The sequence below is a fragment of the Delphinus delphis genome, chromosome 15, assembly GCF_949987515.2.
Source record: "Delphinus delphis chromosome 15, mDelDel1.2, whole genome shotgun sequence".
Classification (NCBI taxonomy): domain Eukaryota; kingdom Metazoa; phylum Chordata; class Mammalia; order Artiodactyla; family Delphinidae; genus Delphinus; species Delphinus delphis.
This window is the reverse complement of record NC_082697.1, coordinates 25,855,021-25,876,963: the sequence shown is the minus strand read 5'-3', so window position 1 is coordinate 25,876,963 and position 21,943 is coordinate 25,855,021. Positions and strand designations below refer to the sequence as shown.

At 59.2% G+C, this 21,943-nt stretch overlaps 1 protein-coding gene across 1 annotated transcript in view; it reads right to left on the bottom strand.

Annotated features, from left to right (window-relative positions):
* Window positions 1-637: 637 nt before the first annotated feature.
* NOL4L (nucleolar protein 4 like) overlaps window positions 638-21,943 on the bottom strand; it is a 77,554-nt gene continuing 56,248 nt past the window's right edge. Inside the window, exons 5-10 of the mRNA XM_069541481.1 lie at window positions 13,452-13,720; window positions 10,900-11,085; window positions 10,629-10,820; window positions 10,303-10,425; window positions 9,662-9,863; window positions 638-5,238 (exon numbers count right to left, since the gene is read on the bottom strand). Of these exons, the coding sequence (XP_069397582.1) occupies window positions 5,018-5,238; window positions 9,662-9,863; window positions 10,303-10,425; window positions 10,629-10,820; window positions 10,900-11,085; window positions 13,452-13,720 (1,193 nt within the window). The 3' untranslated portion in view covers window positions 638-5,017. The remainder of the gene's footprint in view (window positions 5,239-9,661; window positions 9,864-10,302; window positions 10,426-10,628; window positions 10,821-10,899; window positions 11,086-13,451; window positions 13,721-21,943) is intronic.

Sequence of the window (21,943 nt, the reverse complement as noted above, 5' to 3'; positions counted from 1 at the left end):
GGCAACGGTGAGATTTCAAAATGATGTGTGCCTGTGCTGAGCGCCTGACGAGAACCAGGAAAGGTCCATTTCCTTCCCTTTCTGAAGGGTGAGGCGCCAAAAAAAGTGACAAGTTCATGTGTTCAAGAAAATCTACTAAGGACCTTCTGTGTGCTAGCTTATTGGCTAGGAAAAGGTGGAATCTGGGACTTCCCTGGTGGTGCAGTGGTTAAGAATCTGCCTGCCAATGCAGGAGACACGGGGTTCGATCCCTGGTCCAGGAAGATCCCACATGCCACAGAGCAACTAAGCCCATGCGCCACAACTACTGAGCCTGTGCTCTGGAGCCCACGAGCCACAACTACTGAAGCCCGCGTGCCTAGAGCCTGTGCTCCGTGACAAGAGAAGCCACCACAGTGAGAAGCCTGTGCACCACATCGAAGAGTAGCCCCCGCTCGCTGCAACCAGAGAAAGCCCGTGGGCAGCAACAAAGACCCAACGCAGCCAAAAATAGTAAGTATATAAATAAAAAAAAAAAAAGGTGGAATCTACTGGTAGAATGGTGTCTCAGTGCCAAACTAGAGTTGGAGGGAACAGAACTGGCTGGCAGTGCTGCTGTTGAGAGGACACAGTGGAAATAAAGCATTCAGTTTGTTATTCAGTGTTTATTAAGTAGATTCAGTCTTATATATGATATACAGATTCAAAAGAAAAAGGATTCCACATACTTATGAAATCAGTGCATTTAGCAAGTAATACCATGGAGATAACAGCTCGATTAACAGCTCATTGGTCTTTTGTTAAGTGAGGGGAGAGGGAGTTGGCCTGTGCTAGTCATTCCACAAACAAAACAGAATTTAGTTGCATCACATAGAGAAGACACATTCTAAGAATTAAAATATTAAGCCACATTTACTGGAAAAACTCACTATATAGAACACAAATAATTTTTATAGAGCATTGAGGAGGAAGTCCTCACCTGCTTAGAAGAGCCACGTTAAGTTGCATAGGTGCATATCTGTAAAAATATAATTTAGAGGTGAAGCCATTGATTAAGTAATAAAGAGTCATCTTTAAAAGTTCGTGCCATCTGCTTACTGTCCGGAGCCCCCTGCCCCTCCCCAGAGGTGATGCCTCATGAATGAGCCGCCTCCAGGGAACCCTGAAGAAATGCTCATACCATCTGCATTGGTAAGTCTTAAAACTCATCTCAGGTAAGGAACTTGCGCTCTTCCCCAACGTGTCTACATTATGCCAGGGGATTGGAAACCTCTCGGGTTGTCCCTAAATCTTGGGTGGCTTGACCCTGAAGCTCCCATGAGTCAACGTGACCTTCCCATTCCCAGGCTGTCAGGAGAAGAGCTATATCCACCCCCGGCTCTGCAGCCAAGTCCTACTTTCACTTTTCATGAGTCCACGCAGTCAGTGTCCCACCTGCAGCCGGTAGGAAGTCTCCCTTCTGAGCCCTGCTCCTAAATGGACCATATGACACAGGCATATGGGCCATCTGCCGCATGGAGATTTTTCTGAGCTTAGAAAAGTATTTTTCAGCAAATCTGAGTTCTGTGTGGTGTAGGTTTTTTGTTTTTGTTTTTAGGTGGAAACATAGGTAAAAAGTGAGAGGTTTTTGTTTTGTGGCTTTGCTAAGCAGATGAGCTTTGAGGTGCACCTTCCTCCTCAGGAGCGAGTCTTGCAGGACACACAGGGACCGGGGCATCTGTACATGTAAACAGTACACTTTCACTGAGTCCAAAATTAGGAGCAAAAATACAAAGGTTCACATTGGTCTTAGGTAGATACAGGCGAAAAAGGACTGAGCTGTTTAGCTCATAAACAACAAAAACAAGGTTTCTAAAGCACCACTAAATTATATAAAAATCAGACCATGGACGGATTGAAACTGGTATTCTGGTGAAATACTTTACTATCTTGTAAAAAGTTTTACAAAAAATTACAAATTAAAAGTATCAACCCTCTGAGTTCAAAGCAGCATTTTGAATATGAACTGGTAATTAATCCTATAACCACCCCTGGAGTCATAAGTGGCCCTTGGGAATAGGGATGGCTGGGTTCCACCTGTTGGTTTGAAATCTTCTAAAACTGTCCAACCCCCTGCCGGTCCCCCTCCCCCTCAACACTGTCCTTGGGTATAAACTGAGTGGTGACTGCAAAATGAGTTTTAGATGGGTTGTACTCTCACTGGTCTACCCGATGACCCACCCCTAAGACCAAATTCCCATTTCTCCTCTGATTCCAACCTTGTGGGATTAGTTAGCCCCCTGCAAAGACTCTGGAACTGATACATTCTATTCTTGCATTACCTCTTAAAAGTAGGATCCCGAATGATCAATTTGTGCCCTGAGGCCCTCCGTAAGCACTGGCTGTGGGGCAGGGCTTTGGACGCTCCCTTTAGGAGAAGCGGTCCCTGGGGTGGGCGGGGACAGCAGCGAGCTGGGTTCAGCAGAGCCAGCTCCTTGGTGCTTCTCCAAGTCAGGACGAGAGGGATGGGGTTGACGCTGCATCTTTTAAAACAAAAGCAAAACTGAACAAGTTCCCTGACTGAACTAGCTAATGGAATCCTGTTTCCACACAGTAACTTGCTCCTGATTCGGCCGTCACGAGGGCTTCACTAGGAAGGAGCCCACCCAAGAGGTGGGGTCAACGTGACGGGATCCACTGTCCTGGAGGGGCTCTGGGAGCCCCAGTGGACCTTGACCACTATCATCATTTGCTTCCTTTCTCTTTGAAGCACACTGAACCTACACTCTTATTATCGCGGTGCTAAGGCCGCTGAAGGTGGTCAGTTAGTTAGGACAAGCTTGACTCAGAAAAACACGACTTCACACTGGAGCTTATACTGAGCTTCAGATCTAATCCCTTGTGCGGGTGGTGGCGGAAGCCCCTTCCCCAGTCTTTCTCACTCCTGTGCGTTCAGAAAAGCTAACCGTTTGTGCCTGGCTTGGGTACTGCCTCCGGGAGGAGAAATGACATGTGAAGCAGTTGATGTCGAGAATTCTAAGGCGGCGATTGTCTGTGCCAGTTTTCAACATTAAGATTTTCACAAATTGCCTGGGGTAACATTTTGCAAAAGATCTACTGATTACTTTTTGTAGTATTGTTCACACACAAAAATAAATATTTACACAAATTCAAACGTCCGCGAGTAGTACTGAGCAGATGGGGGCGGGACGTGTGGACGCTGGGGGGGTGGGAGCGGCCTCGGGCACTGGAGCTTGTGCTGTGCTGACGGCGGGTCTCGGCGTCCCGGCCCTGGCTGGAGCCTGGGGACTGGTCAGATGGAAGGCAGAGGTGGTGTGGCTGCATGGGGTGCTGGAGGCCACTTGGGAGAGCAAAGGCCACCCTCAACCTCTCGGGGCTGGAAGCAAGCAGGGGGCAGGACCCCCTGCCCTTCAGACTTTCTGGATCGGGGGCCCGTAGCTCAGTCGCGGATCCGAGGAAGGGGAGGCATCCACGCTGGGGCCCCCTCACCACCCCTCCTGAGGGTGGTCTGCCAGTGCCAGGAGGCAGTTGGCTGCAGAAAAGCTGGTTTGGGAAGGGGCGGGTGCCTGCTTTGGGGTCGAGCGGTTCTCGACCCTAGGGTCCCCTCGGCCCTGGCTCCCATGGGACCTCTTTGCTCTGAGGGCGGAAAGGCAACAGAGGGCTTCTGCCAGCTCCGGGCAGGGGCAGGCAGCAGAGGGCTGCTGTCATGGCTACGGAGTGTCGCATGGAGAGGCCCTGTGGGCCTTGTGAGGTCTGGGCAAATCCCTGGTTTTAGCAGCACTGGTAGGTATTGCACTGAGCAAGAGGAAGTGCCTATCGGGGAGGAAGGAAACCAGGCCAGCCTTTTCTTTTTGCCCTTTTTCACACTCCAGGGATTATGGGTTTCTTCCAGGACTGGCCCCTGCAGAAGGGCTGGTCCTAGGAGAACCCAGGTGGCTTCTCCACTTCTGCTGATGGCCCCTTTACTCCAGCCACGGGGGCAGGGGACAGGAGCTGCGGTCCACCTTTCCTGACAGCCAGGGGCGCACCCTGCAGCAATGAGGGGGGTGGGGTCGGGGGCCCTGTCCGAGGGGCCAGGGCCTGTGCGGAGAAGTGTTCAGACCTGGCTCCCTGGGGGCAGGGTGAGGGCAAGGGCCCAGCTGACCGGCTGCCTGTGCCCCAGCACTCTGTCCTGTCAAGTGCTGGGGCCAGGGGCTCCTCCCTGGGCTCCATCCAGCTCCTGGCCTCCCCTCTGGACTTACCTCCCAGGCAGACACACTGGGTGGGGGAGGTGGGAGACAGCCGTTCAGAACAGGCTCAGGGCACATCCTGGAAAAGCCCACGCTGGAGTGTGAGGTAGAATACGGGTGACCGTGTGACTGGGGCGTCTGTGGGATGGGGGAGGGGGAGCCGCTTTTGTTTGTCTTTGCTCTGTAGTGGGTGTGGGTGAGGTCCTCCTGCTTGGCGGGGCTGGGCGCTCAGAGGGACAGCCAGCCCGGCGCCCCCGCTGCCCCCAGCCCTGCCGGCCCCCAGCCCGCGCCAGTGTAGTGATATGGAATGTTAGGTCACAGGGATACATCCTTCTGATCAGACAGACACAGACTGGCAATCTGTACAAACACAAAAGAATCCATTTTCAGAAAAATAAATTACTAAGGGGAGAGGAAGAAAGGGTCCACTTTGTTTTTCTCAATAAATATGCAATTCTGCTCACCTAAGACTTGAAAGGTAATTATCTGGGGGTGGGATTCTAACATCAGGGTCCACGAAGATGATTCTAAATAGAGCTGCGGCCCCAGCGCCTTGTCAGGGGGAGCCCCAGCCCTTCCAAAGCTGCCCCGTTGGCCTCTTCCAAGCAGGTCAGAGCACCCGTGTGGTGAGATTCCAAAAAAAAGTGTCCTTGTGCCCAGAGTCTCAGGCGCTTGGAGTGTGGCTAGAAACAGCTCTTCTGCATCCACCTCTTTCAAAAAACAAAAGGTACCAACTGGTGAGGCGGGAAGCCGGTCCGGGGCTGGGAGAGCCTCCTTCCCTAGGGTAGTGCACTCCACGTGCTGCTGGGTCAGTTCTGCTGTAAAATGAGGTTTTCCAGTTCATCTGCTGAGCGCAGCAGGAAGGCGGCGGACTCCCGGTAGCCGGCGATGAGCTGCCGCACGGCACTGATCTCGGTGGGGCTGAGCTGGGCGGTGGGCATGGTCCGGCTGGTGCTGTTGCTGGAGGGCGTGGGCGTGGGTGTGGTGGAGGTGTTGGAGGCCCCGCCTTTCATGCTGAGGTCCGTGGGCCCTGTGAGGAGGGGAGCCAGGGTGAGGAGGGGCACCCTTTCCCCTATCGTGGGGGCCCAAGGCCCTCGTCTGTCTCCACGGTTGTACCCCAGTGCTTAGAAGGGGGCCTGCAGACAAGACGTGGGCTTCTCTGTTAAGCCCGAGGGTGATCCTGCGTTGGGGTCGGGGGGAGGCTTTAGCCTCGGGCCGGGCAGCTCTCTGAGCCCAGCTCCCTGGCACTCATCGCACCTCGGCTGCTCTCTGAGGACTGTCAGGCAGGCCTCCGCGCTCCGGGCTCTGGGCTCCCGGGGAGGAGGCGGCCTCGAGCTGGCGGGGGAGGGGGCGGCTAAGACACTGCCGGTAGGTGGGGGTCCGACGCCCCCGAGGGGGACAGGGTGCGGAAAGCCCTGGACGGAGTCCAGAGTTGGAGCCCCAGAAGGCCAGGAAAAGAAGCACCCATGGGTGCGCCTCATGAGACAAGGAAGGGGTTTCTCAACCGCTGCCGCCGGGGAAGAGCAAGAAAGAGGCTGGCTGCCCTGGGCTGCCCTGCTTGGGCCTGGGAAAGAGGCCGGGGCTGGAGCGGCCAGATGGAGCGTGCCCTGCCGGGAGCGGCGGGAGGGGCAGGTGGAGGGAGGCGCTGGGGGCTGAGCCTCCTCCTGATGGGCTGCAGCACCTCGAAGCCCCTTGCCTTTGAGAAGTTCTCTTGTGCCCAAGCGAGGTGGAAGATTAATGCTGGTGGGACGGGGGAGCGTGGGGTGGGTGTGTGAAGGTCGGAAGGTCAGACAGGACCCAGAGGGGCCCTCTGGAGAAATCACCTCCCCTTTGCCCTTGAACGGTGGCAACGAAGAGGGAGCCTGCAGTCTTACCGAAACACACGGGGGGTGTGTGCTGGGGCCACCAGGCCTGGTCTCCTCTCCACCTTTCCCAAACGGCTCTATGGGGTGCGCTGTGGCTCTGCAGTCAGCGAGCCCGGACCCCGCCGTGGGTGATTCCTACCTTCCCTGGGCCCCGGCCCTCAGCTACAGCACAAGGAGCCTGTTCTGGGCTGAGCCACGCCGGTGAACCCTTCGGTGCGGCTCGGCCTACGGAGGCCCACTGGGAAAGGGCTTCCAGGAGACACAGAAGCTCCCGGAATTTGAGCATTCTTTCGAGGTGTTCAGCAAGAAAACCGCCAAAGGAGAGGATCTGGCGGTGTGGGGGCGGAAGCTTGCTTGGGAGGCCTTCTGTGCCCTGCCCAGCCCCCAACCCCCATAAGCTAGGTCCGTCTCCCTGTGCCCTGCCCAGCCCCCAACCCCCATAAGCAGAGATCATCGTACAAGGGTGTGTGAGGCAGTTCTCAGTTACCAGCCAGTTTGAATCATTATTGCACCTACAGTGGCAGCAACTTTTTTTTTTTTTGGCCGCACCATGAGTCTTGCAGGATCTCAGTTCCCTGACCAGGCGCTGAACCCGGGCCACAGCAGTGAGAGCCCAGAATCCTAACCACTAGGCCACCAGGGAACTCCCTATAGTTTTTATGCTGCTACAGAGATGGACAAGCCCTTGTCACTGGAGACATATAGACCAGAAGTAACATCTTGGGAGAAATTATGGAAACTCGACTACTGCTAAAAGGAAGCTGGGGAAGGAAGTTGGAATCTAGATGGGACAGTCTGTCACGTGGGGTTATTTCTTCTCTAATCAGAGAACAGGGACGTCAAGCAGGAGGTCCTGGGAACTGGCCTGCTAAGGAACATCCTTGGAACTGAGGGTCGAGGGAAGTCCGTTAAAATGAAACACAGGAGGAAGGACTGGGGCTGTGAATTGCTGGGAACTGCAGCCAAGCAGGCGGCTGACCCCCACGTGGGTGCTGCTGGGATAGTCTGGGAGCAGGCAGGGGTGCCTGCGCTGGCTCCCGGCTGCGGCAGGGTTTGGTCCCCTCCAGACACTGGCTGTAATGGCAGAGGAAGGCCGGAGCCGCCTGCCACATGGGTGTGACCCGGCCCTGGGCTTCCTCTCTTTCCTCCCTCCGCCCCCAAGCCTTGTCCTCTTCACTCCCATGCTCAGAGCAGGCCTTCCGTCTCTTCCCCCAGGGCTCTGGTTACAGGCAGACACTCAGGTGGCCAGGTGGTTGCTAGAGGGGCCAGAGCGGGTGCGAGTTGCCCTGCACCCCAGGTAAGACAGGCAGAGCCTGAGTCTATCTGGGCTGACCTGGATCCACCCACGACGTAAGTGAGGAGCTCTGAGCTACCAACGCGACTGCCCAACCAAGGTGCCAAATGGACTGAACCCTCGTTTAAGGGCTGCTGCTGGGAAGGTACTGGGACTGGGACTGCCCGTGGTGTTCTTCCAACTGCTGGACCCAAACCCAGTGCTCACAGGACGCCACTGCCCCAGGCAGGAGGTCAGCGAGCAGATCTCGGCCTCCGTGACCTCACCACCCACCTCTAAGGAACCAGGGAGACTGAGGTACAGGGGCAGAGCTAGTGGCCTTTCTTGAAGCCTCTCTGGCAAGTGTGAACAGGGCGGGAGGGCGGCAGGCCTGGCCCTCAAGAGAGGCCGGAGCAGCCCTGGCAGCTGCGGCCCGAGACAGGCCCTGCTGTGTGGTACCAGGTGGGGGCCTATCACCATCGCCTGCCCCCTGGGAAGGACTCTCCCCGTGCGCAACAGGGGGGGCTCTAACTTCCTGCCCCGCACCTGTCTCCAGACCCGCTCTACCAGGGTCCCCACTCAGCAGGGCTGTCAGATAGGCTCCTTCCTGGAAGGAAAGCAGCCCGCCTGGGACAGCCATTTCACCCCTGCTGCAGCTGGCCACTCTGGCCTCAGCCTCAGGGATTAGGGCCAGGCAGCCTCTTATTTTAGGTTAAGAGGCATTAGGAAAGGATGAGAAGTTAAGCCCAGGCAGGAATCTTCCAGGGACCCGCACGTACTTGCCGGTGGTGGGGGGCAAGGTGAGCAAGGGTGTCTGGGCTTTCTGCCATGGGTAGGGACCAGCCGCCTCCATCGCTGCCCAGGAACAGTAAGGGGTCTCCCGTGGCCAAGGACAAGGGCCTGAGAGGAATTCTCAGCCAAGACCTAGAACCAGAATTCCCTGGCCTGCGGGCGGCACCTTCCTCTAACCTACTCGTCAAGCGGCAACTTGCTGTCACCCCCAGCCTCTCCTCTCGCCTCTGAACGACCCCCGAAGCACACTGCTTCTGCCTCCTGTCCTCCCCGTTAAAATCTCACCACAAGGGCAGACAGCACATTCATAGCCTCCTTCGGTTAAAGCCTATCTGTGGCTCCCGCTGCACACAGAACTAAATCCAGATACCTGGCTCAAGAGGCCCTGGGATCACCCCTACCTGACCCCGCCAGCTCCCGGAGGCCGCCAGGCTGCCCTTCACCGGGGGAACCCGCTCTTCCCCTGCCGCACCTGCCACCCAGGCCTCAGTGTGACAGGGCCTGAGGTCCGCACTCAGGGCAGCACCTAGCTCATTGGGAGGTTTGTATCTTTTGGGGACTGTTTCTCCAATACTGGCCTGTGTTCCGTCTGCATCAGAGTCACCTGGGCAGAGTTACAGGGGGCACCTAGGGGATCACCAGCTCCTGGGGTTAGAGTGGGGGGACAGACGGCTAACCACTGCCCCAGGTGACCTAGATGGGGCCCCACAGTGCAGCAGAAAGCGCTGGGACCCTGCTCCTAGGTGAAAGAACCTTCATCTCGGGGCTTCCCTGGTGGCACAGCGGTTAAGAATCTGCCTGCCAATGCAGTGGACACGGGTTCGAGCCCTGGTCCGGGAAGATCCCACATGCCACAGAGCAACTAAGCCCGTGTGCCACAACTACTGAAGCCCGCGCGCCTAGAGCCCGTGCTCCGCAACAAGAGAAGCCACTGCAACGAAAAGCCCGCGCACCGTACCGCAACAAAGAGTAGCTCCCACTCGCCACAACTAGTGAAAGCCCGCGCACAGCAAAGAAGACCCAATGCAGCCAAAAATAAATAAAATAAATAAATTTTTTTTAAAAACTAAGAAATGCTTTTAAAAAGAAGAATCTTCATCTCACAAGTGAGGTCCTAAGCGGTGGCCTGGAGAGGGAGGTGACCTGCCTGGGACCAAATCCTGGCTCTGCCATCAACTCTTCAAGAGCTGGGCCAGCGACTGTCTCACTGAGACTTGGTCATTTTGGGTGAGACGGGGCCTTGGCTGGGACTGCACACAGTGGCCCGTGGAGGGGGTGTGGGGCAGCGGCAGGGGACCAGGGAGAGGCCCAGCAAGCCTCCGGGGAGGCAAGAAAGGAGTGGAACGCTGTTCCTGTTAACCTTGCCTTCCGAGCTAAGGACTGGCTAAGATGATGAGATGGGGAGGGTCCCTGTGCCAAGAAGGAGTCACTTTCCCGGCCGCCTCTGCTGCTTCCTCGCCTGCCCCGCCCCCTTCCCAAGGCAGCTGGTCAGGGAGCCGCAGAGCCTGGTGTCCCACACTCACCATTACTGTGATTTCCTGTTTGGAGGGAGGCAGGGGGCTGCAGGTTGCTGCCCAAGGCCCCGTAACCACGGTAACTGTAGTTCAGGCCACCGTTGACGTACACAGGGTCCTGGGAGTAGGAGGAGGCTGGCAGTGAGTAGGTGGAGTGGGGGATGGCTGCGGAGTCCCGGGAGTGCTGCTTGTCCAGGGCTATGGGCTCGTCCTGCAGAGCGGGAGGGAGGCGCTGGGGAACCACAGGGGCAGCAAGCCCTGACCACGGTCCCTGGACGGGAGTGGGTGGTGGCCCCAGATTTGCCGGGACCCGGCGCGGGACCTGCAGGACTCTGCCTCTCCCCCTGGCTGCCTTGCCCAGGGCCTCCCCCAGCCCCCCATGTGCTCATCTATCTTCAGGGCAGATTTCATCTGTTCCTGCCCGGCTGAAGACACTCTCAGGGCTCGGGATGAAGTCCAAACTCCCTTCCTAGGTCCACAAGGCCTCTGTGTCTGGGCTCCTCTGACTCCCCCCCGCCGCCCCCCTCCCCCCAGCATCTCCATCTCCCCTCTGAGGACGCCCTCCCTGCTCCCTCTGCACCCGGGGGGCCGTGGCAGTATCTGCGGCATGGCTGAGGACACCCTCCCAGTGGCTGGCGGCGAGCAGGCACCTGAGAGGACGGGTAGATCTCCAGGCGCATCCTTTTGGCTGCTTTTCTCGTCTCGCTCTCACAGGCAGCTGCCAGGATGTTTTCTGCCATGGCCGAGGTCAGGTGGGGAGGTGTGGGTCTGGTCTGCAGGCAGAATGGGGATGGAGCCAGTGTTAGGGCACAGGGACCCTGCCCTAGAGGTGGGCAGGGTGGCACTGGGCTTTGGGCTCCTCTGTGAACGAGGGGCCACAATGCCTGCTTCCAGGGGTATTGGGAGGGCTGTGGGAAAAGCGCCCAGGAGGCCGGGAGGGTGCGGGGAGCCTGGGACTGGTAGGCCTGGGGCTCACCATCTCCATGCCGTTCTTCTTCATGCGCCGGCAGGACTTGAGGTACGTGCGGATGCGCTTGCGGGCCCGCTCCTGGAACTCAGGGAACTGCCGGCTGCAGGACTCGATGATGGCCTGGATCTTCTCCTTGGGCTGCTTGGAGATGGGCACCATGCGGTCCAGGTTCTCGTCCACAAAGAGACGCACAAACATCTGCAGGAGACACAGGCTGTGGGAAGGGCTGGCCTGGCTGAGCCCCCGCCCCAGCCAGCCATCCCGGGCGGGCGCTCACGTTGAAGGCCTTGAGGCGCTCAGGGTCCATGCCCTCGGAGTCATTCATCTTGTCATTGTCCTCATGGTCGTCGTGGTCATCGTCGTCGTCATCTGCTGTGGGGGCCCGGCCCACCGTCAGGTCCTCAGGGCAGCCACTGACCTCGGTTTTGATGGAGTCATAGCTCCCTGAGCTGTAGGGGGGGGACTGAGAGAGGGCGGGGGGGGGCAGAGGGTCAGGCCGCGGTGAGTGTGCGGGCAGGCGCGGCGAGCACACCCAGATGCCATGTGAGCCACGCTGCAAGGCCCTGAGCAAGTCACTCTCCTGCCCCTTTCCCCTGTGACACGGGGACAGTGATGCTGCCGCCCCTCCCTGGGCGGCGTAGGAGGGACTGCCCACAACCACACATGCAGAGGCCTGGCGCCCCGGAGGAGTTCAGTGGAGGGGGTAGTGGTTTACTCGGCAGCAGTGCCCACGCCAGGCTGTGCCTCATCGCACGAGGGAAAGGCAAACACAGAAATGGCTCCTTCCCGCCACCAGCCAGCCTCTCCTGCTTGTGCCAAGATCTGTTCTGGCTTTGGGGTTTCCCTCCCTGGTCTCCAAGGGGCTGCAACCTTGAGTTGACAACCGAGCTGTCACAAAAGCAGTGAGTGTGCTGTCTGTCGGGGATGAGGAACAGATGGGCTGGGAAAGAACCAGCCAAAGAGACAGGCCCATCAGGCAAAAGGGCATCCCCGCAGCTCCCAGGCTGGGCTTCTCCTGTCTGCCGCCACCCCTGGAAGTCACCGTGAGCCCTGATGCAGAGCGTGTGTAGAAAGGGGAGAGGGAACCAGGCACAGCCCACTGGGAACCAGGCACAGCCCCTTGTCCTGCAGTAGAGAAGGGACCCACCCCCTGAGCCCCTCTTGGAGCAAGACCCTTCCCCAGCTCTCCTGGGAATGCACTTCCCCACTCTCCTCTCTGCTTTTTCCATCCTCTTCATCCTTTACTGCTCAGTTCCCATCCGGTCTCCTGCCCCCTGCTGCACGTACTCTGGGAAGGCTCCCCGAGGACCACTGTCATTTGCCTTTTAGAAAGTTTGCGGCTTTGTCCAGTCCTGACTTCACTCAGTGGTACCCTGACTAGCAGTGTCCTGGAGACACAGTCCCTGCCCTCAAGGAGGTGGGCATCTAGTAGGCAGTCAGGCCCAGGAAACAAACAGCCGCGGATCACACCCTGCAACGTGGCCACATAGTGGCCCAGACGGCATACAGCTCTTGCTGACAAACGTATAAAGACAGACACTGATTGGTGTCCTGTCCCACGGTAGCTGCCACCACCAGCCTCCATGTGACCACACCCACCGGGGTCAGCCCTCCCAGGGTCCCTGGCCTCGTGCCCATCTCTTGATCCACACATAGACTCTGAAGGGGAAAGGACACCCAGGTTCTCTGGCCTCCCACTGGGCTGTGTCAGACTCGCGACGGAGGGTCAAAGGCGCCTTGGGCAAGTCACATTCCCAGGTGCTCTTTGGCCAATCCTCTGCCAGCGTCAGAGGAGACAGAAGAACTATCGGTGGCACTCGTGTTCCCGTCTCACTTCCGTGGTCCACACATGTGGCCTGAGGCCACGGTGGCAAACTCAACCCCTCTGGCTCTCTGCCTGCTGAGGCAGCAGCTGTGCCTGCCCCTGGGACCCAGTCAAAGAAGGGAAGACAGTGCTTTGGCCAGTACCTGTCCGTCAGCCTGGGCTCAGACACACAGCGACGACTGAACACCGTTCATTTGTACAGAACCTTCCCACAAGACACGTCATTGGAAGCCAGCACTGGCACCCACCCCACACCCTCTGCAGAAGAGAAAACAGGCCCTGGGAGGGGAAGGAACCTGTGCAGGGGCCCGTAGCTGCAGCCCAGGAGTGTAGGGCTCTGAGAAGGCACCTCTGGCCCCCCTAGCCTGGGCAGAAGAAAACACCCCCCGGGAGAGCTCCCGCCCCCGGTGCCGCACTGCACTGCTGCAGAAGACCTCCGTGGCCCGGAGATGGCTTTCGGAAGCAACAGGGGAGGGGTAGGGGAGCGCCAAACGGTGGGGCACCTGTCCACCCCCCATTAGCCTGGTCTATTGAGTTTCACACATCCACATCCCTGGGGCCACAAACAAAGGCCTCACCTTTTTTCTGCACCATCTGTAGAATGGGGACAGGCATGCAGAGTAGCGAGAAAACGTGAGGCCTTGGGCCTCTGTGCTGAATGCAGCCCACTTGCTGCTGCTCCTCACAGCAGACTGTTTTGGAGGCAGAGGGGGCCAGGCCACACGTCACCCACCACGTCCACCAAGGCAGAGGCCAACAACCCCACTTCACAGATGGGGGTGGAGGCTGAGAGAAGTGAGGGCCTTGCTCGAGGTCAACTGAGCGGTCTCCCGTTCCAGAGCCTCCCCAGGACAATGAGAGCAGAGCAGCCACGGCTACCACCCTGACTTGGTATCACAACCCCGGTACGTGTGATTTCACGTCAGCCCCACACAGCCCTGCCGTGTACGGGCGCGGCAGAGGCTCCCAGTTCCGGCGGGCCAGCAGCCCGCAGCCCCACACACCTCGGGGGTGGTCTTCACCCCGTACTTGACGCGGCTCCGCAGTCCATCGGCGTCGGAGGGGTAGGAGGGCGTGCCGAGCGCCGAGCCCTGCGGGAGCTTGTCGCACAGGTTGATGGGCTGATCCTCGGCGGTGGCGGTGAAGTCCACGGGGGCCACGGTGCCGTTGCCATTCATCTCGGGGAAGGCGGGGTCTCCCTGTGTGCTGCTCGAGGTGGACGGGTTCAGGGTGGAGGAGCCATTGCCGCTGCCGCTCTCGGAGGAGGAGTCGTCTGAAACGAGAGGCCTGGGTGTGAGGCTCCACCGCAGCACCCGCTGGCCCCTAAGACCCCCCTCCCCCCAGGTACGTGGCCACGGCAGCCACAGCGGGTACTTGCCCTGTGCTGTCCTCGCGAGCATCCCTGGGCAGGAGGCGAGTGAGCGCTGCTGTCCCTGCTGGGGGCGCCAAGAGGCTGGCCTTGCCCCAGCCTGAGGTGGGGGCAGGGTCCCTCTGCCAGAAACTGGGGCCATCAGGGCGGAGCGGCCATGGAGCATGCCTCCTGCCCTCCACCCCACAAAAGCCTTATCCAGCTTCGGGGGCCAGGGAGTGAGTGGCTGCAGCCTCAAGTGTGACCTGCCTGCCGCAGGTCCAGAGGTCCTCGGACATGCCAGGGGCTGCATGGGGCCTGGCCAGTGCCCCCCTCTTCCTCCAGATCACAACTGCCTTGCCCCTTTACACCCTCTCCCCACAGGACCCCTTCCCCACAGCAGACCCTCGAACTTCTCCATCCTCTGCCTGAGGAAGGTTGGCTCCACTGTGACACCCCTGCCCCTTAGTCACTCCCTCCAGCAAAAACGCCCAGGCCAAGCCTGTGCAGACAGAGATCTGCCCTTGGTGCACGGCCACATGGCACTGAACACCCAGAGCCAGGGCTGCGGGTGCATCCCTGGCACCTCCTGGGCCATCCCTGCTTTCCTGAAGTGACAGCCCAACAAAGCCCTGTGGAGGGCGCCCCCTGCTGCAGACAGCGCGGCATTGCTGGGGGACCTAGGAGGACAAACTTTTAACTAGGGGGTTAGACACTTCAGATAAATTCCAGGCCCCTTTTCCCCACCCTGCCCCAGCCTCCTGCTTGATCAGCTGAGAAGGCAGAGGCCCAAGCTACGCTCAAGCTCCCGGGGTCACTGTCAGGTGAGTACCGCGTGGTTCCTGGTGGCGCCCAGGTGCCCAAGCGGCTCTGCACCTGTAACCAGTGGGTGGGGGAGGGGCGGCCACTGTGAGCCCTGACTGCCTCCCAGGCCACCCCCTCCCCCAGGCCAGGGTCGCGCACGACCCCACCCCCACCCTCCCAGCCGGCAGATTATGAAGATTTAGTTCCTGGTGCTGGGCACTGGGCACGCGCACCTCCGAGCGTCCCCATGGTGACCAAGCGGCTCTAGCTCGCCAACCAATCACTGGCCTCCCGGCTGCCCAGGGGCGGGGCCGGGCTGCCCATCAAGCAGCCAGGGCCCAGGGCAGAGGGGGATGGGAAAGGCCTTCGCGCCATGGCACCCCTCCCCCTCGGCTGCCGCAGGTCCCCTGGGCCAGGATGCCCCTCCTGCCCCTCTTCCTCTGGGCAGTCACTGCTCTCTCCATCCTCCTGCAGGGCAGCTCCAGGCTCTACACAAAGCCACCCCAAAGATCCCCCACGCGTTGCTCAGCTACATCCCACAGTCCCCAGGCTAGCCGCCCTGCTACGTCTGGAACCTCACTGCCCATCCCCTCCTCCTCAATCACAGATGGGTCTGGTTTTCTTCTGGCAGTGTCTCCAGCGACCAACCTAGACATTTGTAGAGTGAGTAGTATTTACTGAGCACCTACTGCGTGCTGGCTCTGTCCCAGGCTGAGAAACAAAGTAGTGACTATGACCCAGATGCCAGCCCTCCTGGGGGGACAGACGCACATTACTGAAACACACAGAGAGTGAATGGGCCACCAACTTGCCAAACCACATCCAACCCACCCCCACCCCATCCAGCCTCCTTGGCCGACCTCCCCCTTCAGCACCCCAGCTCCCCTCGGTCACCCCACCCTTTCCTAGCACCAGTCTAATGATCACTCCCCTGTTCCCTAACCTTCCTGCTCCCCACAGCCTGCCCAAGAAGAGTCGGCAAGAGTGCCGGGTGTGTTCTTGGTCCCACGATCTCTGCAGCCTCCCCCAGCCCAGGTCCCACTATCCTGGGCCACTTCTGAAGCCTCACACCTCCAGGCCTCTGCTTGGGCTCTGCTGCCTGCCTGCCACGTTGCTTCCAGCTCAGTAAATGTCAGTCCACCTTCAAGACCTGGCTCAACGCTACCTTCTCAGAGCAGGCCTCCTTCCTCCGCTGTCCCTAGGAAGGAGGTACTGAGAGCTCCGAGCCCAGCCTGGTACCCATCCTTCCGAGGGATACTTCATGCCTCCTTCAGCGGCTCAGGGTCAGTCCTGAGAGCTGCCTACCTCCCCACCAGGGCTGGGCCCGTTGCCAGAGAAGCCCCAGCACCCGGGATTCAGAAGTCTCTGCCAGGGTCAAGGAGCTGAAGGGCAAGGATTGACACCCATCCTGGCCAACGTCTGAGCTCCTCTGAGCTCTGGCCGGTGCCCATTCTTAGCTCACCTTGCAGGTGTGACTTCACATCCTGGCACCACCCCCAAAAGGCCACTTGCTTGACCTCAGAGGGCCTTGTCTTCCTCCTCTGGAAGGAGGGGTTGCTAGGAGGGTCAATGGGCACCACACCAAGCACAGAGAGAGCCAATTGTCACTACGCTCAGCACGGGCGTCAGGCCGACGGCCTCCTGCAGCATCACACCAGGAACGGGCCCAGAGGTGGCACCCTGACTGCCTGCCTCCTGGCCAGATTCCCTCCAGGGAGGATGGACCCTCTTGCCCTGTGCATCTCCAGGCATGAGCATGAAGGAGGCTCGGGTGCTGTGAGGACACACGCGCGTGGGTGTGTGTGTGCACGGGTGCGTGTGTGTGCGCGCGTGTGCGTGTGTGTGTGTTCCCAGGGCCCTCCAGCTCAGGAGCCCAGGGTGCTGGCCCAGACTCTTGAGCTGCCAACACCCTCACCCCAGGGCTGTGCACCTCAGGCACTGGCTCCAATGGTGGCACGGCCCCTCCGAGTAGGCAGATGCCGCCTGAGTCTGATAGGGGAAGTGTCTGGGCAGATGAGACCCATGAGGCCAGGAGCCCTGACCCCCTGTAGCTGTGCATTCCAAGTTTTTAGAAGAAACTGGAAATATGCACCCTTATGTAAATGTCCAGATTTTTAAATACTGGTGACTGACTTACATTGTTCACATTTTGAAAAACCTTACTGGACACACGGACAAACAAAACGTGGTCTATCTATGCAATGAAATACTATTCAGCCATAAAAAGTAATGAAACTCTGATACATGCTATAACACGGATGAACTGTGGAGACGTTACGCTAAGTGAAATAAGTCAGAAGCAACAGGACGGATACTGAATGAGGACACTTACATGCAATATCTAGAACAGTCATGTTCAGAGGGGCTGAAAGTATATGAGGGGACACCAGGGACTGGGGGAGGGCGGAATGGGGAGTTATTGCTTAATGGTTACAGAGTTTCTGTTTAGAGTAATGAAAACTCTGTTTTGGAAATAACGTGTGCTGGTTGCACAACATCGTCAATGTCCCGCTGCCGCGCTGTGCGCTTAAAAATGGTTAAATGGCAAATTTTATGTTTTACCAAATTTTTCACCACAAAAAATTCCCCCAAAACAAAGCAAAGCAAAAGTCCTTGAGTAGGCCAGCGGGCTCCAGTTTACAAGCTCCATTTGCTGCCGCCGCATGTATCCACGGGCCAAGCCTCTCGCGCCTCCACTCTGCATCTGGGGTCAGGGAGACCCAGTGACACACACAGAGCCCTCCTCTGGGGCATAGGTGAGTCACAAGTGCCTCCCCCTGCCCCCAACATGCCGCCCTTAACCTGCTCATGGGCTGCCTGCAACCTGGGGTCCACTTCCAGCCGACGAGGGAGGCCATGGGCTTTAGGCAGAATGCAGCGGGGCTGTGTATCCTTGAAGACACCCCTTCGCCTCCTTTCAAAGTGGGTGCCATGTCAGTAGACAGCACCCGGCACAAAGCAGCCCGATTCCCTGCCCCCGCCCAGGCCTTCTCACTTTGTAACGCACGTGCCTCCCGAGCGTGGCTTTTCCAGGCTGGACTGTGGGCTTCCGGGGGCCCCGTGGAGCCCAGCTCGGTGCCAAATCTGAGGTGGGCACGGTAAAGGGAGGTGGGAGAGGGACAGGGCCGGGAAGATGCTGTTCCTGCCCTCGTCCCTTCCTTTCTCGAACACTTACTGGGTGTCAGGCCTGTGTGGGGCACTGGGGACACGGAGGTGAAAAGATGGGGGTGGTCACTGTCCTGGAGCTCATGCTCTAGGGAGCAAAAAACGAAACATAAGGTTCTAGAGGACACTGGGCTCTGGAGAGAGCCTTGGAGTTTCTCGCCCCTCCTGTCCCCCCACCTCCCCCTGCAACCCCTCCCTCCTCTGGGAAGCCCCTCTGACTGCAGCGGCCATCGAGGCCCCAGTTCTGGACCACCCGCTGCGGGTCTCACCCCAGGGAGGGTGGAGCTAGGGTGGGTGCTAGGCAGGTGGGAGGCAGGGCAGGCTTTCTGGGAGAAGCCTCCAAGGAAAATGCTGAGAAAGCCCTGGGGCAAGGGCTGAAGACCCCTGACCAAAGCAGGGCAGAGGGCTGCTGAGGAGAAGAAAAGCAGCTGCGTCTGTCCAGAGGCCCCGAGGCAGCGGCTGCATCTGTCCAGAGGCCCCCGAAGCAGTGGTGATGACCCGGCCACAGTCCACGGACTGAGTTCAAACCCCCAAGTTGAAGCCAAACTCTCCCCAGGCCCACTGGGCCCTGCTGGCAGCCCCCCACCCCCGCTGTCACCCGCTCTGGCTGTGTGCCCTGGCCTCTGCCCTTGTTCCCTCTTCTCGGGACACTCCGAGTTCCCTTCCCTCCAGGGCTTTGCTGAAAGGTCACCTTCTCAGTAAGACCTCCCTGCCCCCACTCTGACACACTGACCCCTTTACCCGTTTTTTTCAGAGTGTTTATCATCTCACATATTACGCCTATGGTCTGTGCCCAGCGCCCCGGTAAGCTGCCCCGGATCGTTCCTGCCTCTCCAGAAACCACACCCCTTCCTCTGGTGAGGGCACCCCGAGTCTTCCAGGGTGAGCATGTGTCCCAGGCCCGGCCAGTCAGCACAGCCCATCACAGCGATCCCTGGTGGGCATGTGACCAAGCTCGACCCACGAAAGTCAGTCCAGGGGCTTTTGCAGAAACAACGGGGGAGAAGTACCCTCCCCTCACCACAGGGGCCGCTGAGCCCACTCAGCAGGGAGGCCCTCACGCGGAAGGCAGAGCTGACAAGCTGGCACAGACGAATCCCCCCTAAATCCGTCCGTGCCCAAAGCCAAAGGAGGCCCTGGACTTTCTGGTTACAGGAGGCAATGATTTCCTCAACCGCTGAAGCTGGCCGGAGGCAGGTTGCATCACGTGTGCCTGGTTTGGTCTCTGAGTAATCCACAGTCCTGCCCCCGGGAGCGCCCGAGGGAATGCAGCCTCCACTGGCCCTCTCCTCACTGTGGGCCACCCCAACCCCAGGAGGGGCTGGCTGCAGGGCCCGCCCTCCCCCAGCGCCCCGCACAGCCCTGGCCCAGAGACCTGCCTGTCACCGTGTGGGCAAAGAAGAAAGAGGGAGAAACATCGACATCCCAGGCTGGGGCACGCTGGGCTCTGATCCATTCCTAGTTCTCTCCTCCTCCCGACCCTCTCCAAAAAAATGTGATTTAAGGGAGTCACGCACGCAAAGCCATGCCCGAGGAGCAGGGCCGGGGGAGCAGGTGCGCAGCCTCGCCGTCTCCCGACCTTGGGCACAGCCTGCCTCCCTGGGCTCCTCTTATCTGCAGTCTAGGGAGTTGCCGCTGACGCCCTCTTGGGCTCTGACACTTTATGACCCTGTGAAAGAACCCAGCTGGCCCCATGGGCACCAAGGGCCCAGTACACAGAGTACAGGAGTTGGGCCTGCCGGGGGTGCAGGCCTCCAGGCACGGGACACGGAGCTGGAAGTGACCCTCTTGTCTCCACCTGGTCCTTATCTGTGCAGCCGTGCCAGGAGGCCCCTCCAGGGTGGGCACCCCACCCACGGCCGGCCAGCCGGAGCCCCGAACAATGCCAGCAGGACAGGACGGCCCCCAGCCTGTGACTGCAGTGACAGGGACAAGTGCAGTGCGGGGCCACAGGGAAGCGGCGGGAATGCACCCCTCCCGAGCATTTCCACAAAACCAGGCCTCCCTGGCTCCGGCGAAGGGCAGCTCCCGGGTCTGGGCAGGACACAGGGCCCACCACCTGTGCCCGGAATGCCTATGGGCAGGGGAGGACTGCGTGCCCATCTATGTAACGTGGGGCAATGCGCTGCTATTCAAATGGGGGAATTAGTGATGAATGGGGGAAATTGTTCCTCCTTCTGTCCAGTCTCCAGAAGGAGACAAAAACCCCTTTTACCTCGGCAAACAATGCCCTTATGTGGGCGCCAGCACCCCGCAGTCCGCACAAGCCCGGCTCTGTGCGAGCCGCCAATCGCCACACCAGGCTCTGGGGCCACAGCCGGTGGCGCCCTCTCCCAGGGGCGACCCTCACAGGCTCCCGAGGAGGGCTGGGCAAGAGCGCGAAGGTCCACCGGCCCTGGGACCACAGGCCGGGCCCCACCAGCCCAGAGTGCCCACCGCAGGCTGCCCGCTGTGGCCAGAGGTGTGGCTGGGCTGCCGCAGGAAGCGCCCCCTCCTGGCGGGCTTCCAGGCAGGGGAGAGGAGGGGGAGTCGATAATTCACACACACAGGACACAGCCCGGAGGAGGCGGGGAGGGGAGAGCGCTGGAGCCGCAGCCCCACCGCGGCCCCGGCGGCCCCCAGGATGTGGAAGAGCCAGCCCCGCCTCCCCCCTGCCACGTGGCTTCGGGCTGCAGTCCGGGGGCCCTGACTCTGCTCTGAATTTGGGGTGCGCGCCTCGCCAGGGCTGGCCTCCGCTCTGACAAAGGCCAGTGGCCAGGCTGTGTTGACATGATGCCTAGTTCCCAGGAGCACCCGGCTCCTGGCAGGCTTACCCGGCTCTTCCTCCCGGAAGAGGGCCCTGGGGTCAAACGGGGGACACCGAGGAGTTGGGTGAGGCGGCGTCCCTGGGACCCCACCATCCTGGGCGGTGGGGCCACGCCGGGCATCTGCCCCACAGTCTGCCTTTGGACCCCGCTGCCCGCCTAGCTGCCCCTCCTGAGCGCCACCCCGCTCCATCCCTGTGGCTCCCAAGGCCTGGCCCGGCCCCTGCTCCCCATCCCAGCTCCACTCCTGCCCCCAACACCCCCAGCACCTCTACTGCACAGCATCCACCTTCCTGCACTTTTATGACTCGTTCCTGAAGGTGGCATCAACACCTGAGCCCTCAGAGTCCAGAGCGGCGCTGTCCAACAGAAACGTAACGCGAGCCACCTACGGAATTGTCAGTTTTCTAGCAGCCACATTAAAAAACGTAAAAAACAAAAAACAAGTGGAATGAATTTTAATAAACTACTTTATTTAACCCAGTATATCCAAAATATGATCATTTCAACTAATAATTAATTCCGTGTTAAATCTGAGATACCTCACATCCTTTTTTCATACAAAGCCTTTGAAACTCAGTGTGTATTTTACACGGTACACCTCAATTTGCACGAGCCCTTTTCCATAGCGGTCTGTGGCTCCCACGTTAGCACAGACCCAGATTTTTGTGACTTCCCTCTAAAACTGAAATCATTTTGCTCAGTGCAGGGACCCTGGGGTCTCAGCCCCTAGAGAGGTGTCCAAGTTGCAGATGAGAGTTGGGGTCTTGGGGCAGGTGGCCTGAGCAGGGCTGGTGGCGGGGCACTGGGGGCAGGCGCCGCCTTCGGTGGGGGTGGACACCAAGTATGTGGCAGGCGCCAGGCAGACTCATCGTGCCTGATTTGCACAACCACCCCCCGGAACAGACGTCAGGAAGGAACCAGAGGATCCCAGAGGGAAGTCATCGGCTGTCACACAGTGTGAATGGAAGAGCACAGAGGAGCCCCAGTGCTGCCTGATTCCCCGAAGCACCCACCCCCATGCTCTTTCCTCTCTTGGCCTCGATCTGCCCATCTGTACTATGGGACAGCCCCCACCCCTGCCACTGTCCCACTTTCTGCCGGCCCTCCCCAACATATCCTGGCCCAATGTGCCCCGGGGGAAGACACTCCCAATATGGACTGCCTGGGTCTTTGTCTTCCCAGGCCCGACAGTCTCCCTGGCCCCACCCTCAAGGCCAAACACAGGCAGTGAGCCCTCAATGCTAATTCAGTGTGCAACTCTCTAGCTGAGATGTCCCCTGCACCCCCTCAACCCAACCCCCAAAAAAATGAGCGAAAAGAGCCACTTCGGGCAAGCATGTGTGAATGATTCATGGGGCAGGGCCCTAGCCCC